The sequence below is a fragment of the Corylus avellana genome, chromosome ca6 (genome assembly GCF_901000735.1).
Source record: "Corylus avellana chromosome ca6, CavTom2PMs-1.0".
In the NCBI taxonomy this organism is placed as follows: Eukaryota; Viridiplantae; Streptophyta; class Magnoliopsida; order Fagales; family Betulaceae; genus Corylus; species Corylus avellana.
In genome coordinates, this window is record NC_081546.1 from 20652053 (window position 1) to 20658052 (window position 6000).

Genomic DNA, 6000 nt, shown 5'->3' on the forward strand with positions numbered 1-6000 from the left:
AACATACTTAATTATGTTTACCTATTTAAGACTTGGGGCTAGAGTCATGGCCCTGCATGACTTCGTAGTCTTTTAAAAGAACATAAAGTTGCTTTAAACCAATCTAAAGAAAATATTTTCTAAGCCATTTAAAATAGTGTTAAGTGTTTATAAATATTTAAAGCGTTAGTCTAAATTAGTAAATTGCTATTAATGACTTTAGAAATTATACCAATGTTTTAAATGTTTATAGACACTTGACACTATTTTAAATGAAGTGAAGAATATCTTTTTCAGATTCGTTTGAAAGAAATTTCTATTAAAAAAAAAAAACAAAATAGAAGAAGAAGAAGCAGCAGCGGAGTTAAGAATGAAAGCTCGAGGAAATTGCTTTCCACAAGTCTTACCGTCGGACCCCATAATTTTTTGACTTTTCTAGTCATTTGATTCCAAGAATCTATTATGCAAACAAAGGGAACGCGAGTCTTCAAAGAATAAGACCTTGTCTTTAGTTTCCCAAATTTCATGAATCCACATCTAGTACGGGTCATGAATTCTTCAACGTGGCTTTCACGTCATGCCCAAATCTATAGGTATAAATTAGTTTCATAGGAGTTCATGGGTAAATAGATATGAATTCATTAACAATTATTCATCAATTCATAGAATTAAAAGTCAACAATAATCAAAGTTCAAAAGAGGATAAATCACCCCGGCCATCAAGCATCTCTACGCGTGGGCTGTGTTTGATAAATACTTTTGTGGTGAGTATTTTGAACACATAATTTAGATAAGAGAAGGAGATTTGGCAATCCAGTCGTCTTATCATATGAAGGGGCGGCGTTATTTCAACAACCAATTCACACCCTCCCCTGAGAGAGACATTTACTTAAACACAGGCAGCTGCATCCTCGCAGTTTCCCATGAACCAGCCGTCCAAGGGTCGGCCATATATTTTCAGATGTTCTTCTTCTTTCTTATGTTGAATAAGAATGAAATTGTGTTATCAAGGGAGGAAAGATCGCGGGGCTTTCCCTTTTTTATTGGTCATCAGTTCTAGTAAGTAGTAAGTATATAAATTCTTGTTGAAGTTTCTTTATTCTTCACATTTACAAGTGAAGGATGGATAGAATATTGCATGTTGAAGAAGAGAATATGATTGCACTCTATCAAGCCTCTCTCAATGGGTGTGTAAACACCTTGAACACCTTGATCCAAAGGGATCCACTTATTCTTAATAAAGTTTCACTCACATCCTTTAGTGAGACCCCCTTACACATTACAGCCTTGCTTGGCCACCTTGAATTTAGTAGAGTTCTTGTCAGCAAGAAACCTAAACTTGCGGAAGAAGTAGACTCGCTGGGACGAACCCCTCTTCACTTGGCTTCTGCTGAGGGCCACACCGAGATAGTAAAAGCATTGTTGCAAGCAAATGGAAATGTTTGCTTGGCTATTGATCAAGATGAGAGAATTCCTCTCCACTTAGCCGCAATGAGAGGAAGAACAGAAATCATAAAAGAGTTGATTATTGCTCGGCAAGAGTCCATCCGGGTGAGGCTCAATGGAGATAGTGTTTTGCACTTGTGTGTTCGATATAATCATCTACACGCTCTTAAATTGCTAGTGGAATCGTCTAATTGCGATGAATTCCTCAACTCCAAAGACCATGATGGCAACTCTATATTACATTTAGCTGTGATGCTCAAGCAAACGAAGGTGCGTTAACAATATCTATGGCTAGTCTTTTAGAAGACATATTTCTTTCTCTAGTGATATATATATAAAGTAGCACTCTATCCAGGTGTATAAAATTATTTGAGATCTCCTTCTTGTTTTTCCTTCCCTTTTCGTAAGTTTGCTTGTGTTCATAAAGTATGACCAAATTTTTATATTTGAAGAAGATATATTCGTAGAACAAGTAAAAAAAAAATAAAGGAAGAATCACAATATTTTCATACATGTGCACCTAAAATGGAAAGATCCCTTCTTTTCATACGATTCTCCAAAAGATCATGCAAATACTAGAAACTATTCCAAGCAGGATCATTCAATGTGGTTGAATTACATTTATTTGGGGCTGAATTACATTTATTTGGCGGAAGTGCCCATGGAGTTTCTGGTAGTTTTTGGATGAAACAATAAAATGTTGTCTTTGTACAGGCTATAAAATACTTACTTTCAGTACCGCAAATAAAAAGAGAGGTTAATGCTACGAACAGGATTGGTTACACAGCTTTAGATATCTTAGAGGTTTGTCCAAGAGATTTTAAATGTTTTGAAATCCAAAACATTTTAAAGGAAGCTGGTGTTAGAAGATCAACAGATCTAAATTCTTTCCTACCACCAACACCGAGTGGAATTGGTGTTGATGAAGCACAACCACTGCAATCCGGACACCGATCTCGATCAAGATTTAAGAGATTGTGGGAATACGTTCCTTTGTTTTTAGTTAAACACTTAAAGCGGCAGGGAAATTGGGTCGAGGAAACACGTGGCACATTGATGTTAGTGGCTACTGTGATTGCAACCATGACCTTCCAAGCTGGGATCAGCCCACCAGGTGGTGTTTGGCAAGAAAAACACAAAGTCGGCACATCAGTTTTAGCTTATTTCTATCCAGATGACTACCGAGTCTTCTTATCTTTCAATACCATCTCTTTCATTGCATCCGTGTGCGTCTTATTTTTGGTCATTAGTGGATTTCCTCTTACAAGCAAGTTCTTTATATGGTTTTTGACATATTCCATGTCTTTGTCCATCTTTAGCTTGGTACTTGCCTATATGCAGGCACTGAGTTTGGTGACACCGAATGAAGTTAACTATTTACACCTACTTCATCACTACAACGTTAATCCTAACTCGCTGGCCAAAATATCAATATTTATTTTGATTGGAGTGTATCTGATTGTTGAGTTGATTCACATAATTTCCCCACTCTCTTGGATGGTGAAGAAGTTGGGCAATTTCATATGCAAGTCAATAAGGGGTCCTGCTGAAGACCTAGCTAATGTCTAAGATCTGCAGATCTTGTTGGGGAGATTTCGGTTGGGGATGGGAAAACTGTGCTATTGTGGTATGTGTTCTATTAGCTAGATTGTTAAGTTAAAGAAATTTGACATGCTTTTGTTGCTGAATTTTGGCTTGAATTTAGATATTGCTTCATGTTTTGTGGATACGTTTTGGTCTTCTATCAATTAGAGTTGGTAATCTGGTTTTGTTTGATATGGATTTGGCATGAGACATTGATGTGTTGAGAAGCTCTATCATTGGCGTCAATATTCAATCATGCCACTTAATTGGGTCTTCTCCCTGTTGACTTAGACAATGATATATTTGATTCAAGTTTGTGGTCTTGCGTAGAATTCCACTACGCGGCTTTCGCGTCATTTAGTCTCGACGACGGAGTTAATGGGTTAGATCATATGAATCCATTTTTGTAACAAATATTCATCAATGATTATGTGCGACAAATGACTCACCACTATTTTCTTTTTTAAAAAAAACTATAATTTTTTATGTTATTTTTTTCTGGCCAAGATGATCACTTTCACTCACTGCCCCTATTTGTTGAAAATGAGGCTATATATTGAAGGTATCAATAAAGGTCTTGGTTTAATCATAAAGATCCATGGGTGGTTTCTCTGCCTTATTTCGTCCTCTCATTCTCATCGTATTCATCGCCTCCATGTTTACCTTTCAGCTTTCTCAGGTTCATGCAGGTTCGTTTCCTCTATTTTTTCGCTGCAGTAAATATTGGAAGCCCAACCATTTTTTCCTTTATCTTTTATTCTTTTTTCTCCCATAAACGTAATTAGATCGTATCTTGTTGATTTCTGATATGCATGGGATGTAAGCAATGGATTTAAACCCGGCTTTGTTATTATTATTATTTTTTTTTCCTACCATATGAGATGGTATTTATCACTATTCCCTAAAAACGCTTCATATGCTTTTCCTTTTCTTTTGTCTCAAATTTAGTGTTGATGGGGAATATACGTACGTCTGCCAATAGGTTTGGTCATAATTAAAATCCAATCTCAATTGGACACAATGATTCTGAGTAGTATATTGAACTTAATTTGTTTTTGTTTTTGTTTTTGTTTAGTTTTTTTTTTTTTTTTTTGATATGTCCACATAAGAGGAAAGATAAGGATATGAATTAATGACCTCCGCTTCATTAGGCGTGATCCCAACCGATTGAATTACCTTTGAGACAAGAATTAAACTCATGGAATGATATAATTATTCCATAAATTGGTTAATTTTTAGTCTTGAAGATATTTAATTAGAATCCACCTCTGGTCGCTGGAATCTTTTAGCAGCCAGTTGTCAGAATTTGAGGTTTAAGTTTCACCTTTTTAAACAAATGGAGTCTATTTTTTTTTTATATATATTTTTTTAAAAAAGTGCGTGTGTTTTAGTAATTTTTGTCTAATTCCAGTGAAAACTTAATGTTTTCGTCAAATTGACTGGAGAATAACTTCTTTTAAGGTCAGAATAACTTATTTAAGCTCTTTGTACAAATCAAATCAAGACCTCTGTGCATTTCAACTCGGCTTGGAAAAAAAAAAAAACTAAATGGGAACAAAACACTGGATCATACCAAATTTACACAGTAAAAAAACTCTTCATCTACCTTTTACGTTAATTACCCATTACGTTGCCGCCCAGCTAGAAGGAATGGGAGGGGGAGTAACCATGAGTTTGTCTCTGAGGAAAAGAAATCGAGAGGAGGTAAGGCCCTTTGTAAAGATATCAGCACATTGATCTTGAGTTGGGATGTAGCTAGCACAAAGATCTTTGTGAAGAATTTTCTCACGGATGAAGTGGTAGTCAACTTCTATATGCTTGGTACGAGCATGGTAGATGGGATTAGAAGCTAAAGCAATAGCTCCTATGTTATCACACCAGAGTACAGGAGGATCATGGAGAGAAACTTGCAATTCTTTGAGTAGCATTCGAAGCCATGAGAGTTCAGCAGCTGTAATGGCCATTGCACGATATTCAGCCTCGGTGCTAGATCTCGAGACAACAGGCTGCTTCTTGGCATGCCAAGATACTAAGTTGGAGCCGAAGAAAACACAATACCCTGTAGTGGATCTGCGATCAAGAGGATCCCCTGCCCAGTCAGAGTCACAGTATGCCTGAAGTTGAAGAGGACCTGAAGTGAAGTGAAGACCATGATCTGGTGTGCCTTTGAGATACCTTAGAACTCTTTTAGCAGCCTTCATATGTTCTGTAGTTGGACAATGGAGAAATTGACACAATTGATTGACAGTGTAGGCTATGTCACGTCTTGTGAGTGTGCAGTATTGTAGAGCTCCAATGATATGACGATAGGTTGTGGGATCTGGTAGAGTATCACCATCAAGCTTGGTGAGCTTCTTGCCTGAAGTGCAGGGTGCGGCATAGGGCTTTGCTCCAAGCATTTGCACACGATCAAGTAAATCAATAATGTATTTACCTTGATTTAGATGCAAGCCAGTTTTGTCGTGGGGCTTGATACCATGAAAGAAAGCAAAGAAAATTGCTTTTGGCGGAATGAAGTCTCAGCTTCGTTCTCATTGTATATATAGGCAAAGAGTTACAATTGTAATCAAGTTTGACAAACCCAAACTTGATACAAACTAGGAGACCTAATTCAATACAAATAAGTAAAACAAATACAACTAGAACACTAAAGAGAAGAGATAAGAACAACTATAAGGATAATACTAAAAGATAAGAACAACTATAAAACAGACTCTATTGGTTCCTTAACAGCTAGATGCTGGATGTCACCGACTAGCCAGACGCCACCGCCATGTTGGTAAGTTTTCCCTTATCTCCGTCCCTAGCTCTCTCTTTCTGGGATCATCCATTAGGTTCAGGCCACCGTCTTCATTTCATCAAGCAGAACTCCATGGCAATTTTGGTCTATGTTTGTAGCGATGGGCATGGGTAACACAAAATTGAGGAGATCGCGAAGTTGTGTGTTGATGTATCGGTGGTTGGGTTGGTCAAAGAACATGGTCTTTCTTT

General features: G+C 37.1%; 1 protein-coding gene across 1 annotated transcript; it reads left to right on the forward strand.

Moving 5' to 3' along the window:
• Window positions 1-1101: 1101 nt before the first annotated feature.
• Window positions 1102-2994, forward strand: LOC132185334 (ankyrin repeat-containing protein BDA1-like). The gene is made up of 2 exons (XM_059599122.1): window positions 1102-1695; window positions 2140-2994. Exons 1-2 carry the CDS (start codon window positions 1102-1104, stop codon window positions 2992-2994), a joined length of 1449 nt encoding a protein of 482 aa, XP_059455105.1.
• Window positions 2995-6000: the final 3006 nt, after the last annotated feature.

Excerpts from the sequence above, each read along its gene's own strand:
- LOC132185334 (XM_059599122.1), top strand. The coding sequence starts at position 1,102 with ATGGATAGAATATTGCATGTTGAAGAAGAGAATATGATTGCACTCTAT. Across the intron at positions 1,696-2,139 it reads TGATGCTCAAGCAAACGAAG|GCTATAAAATACTTACTTTC; the intron begins GTGCGTTAACAA and ends GTCTTTGTACAG.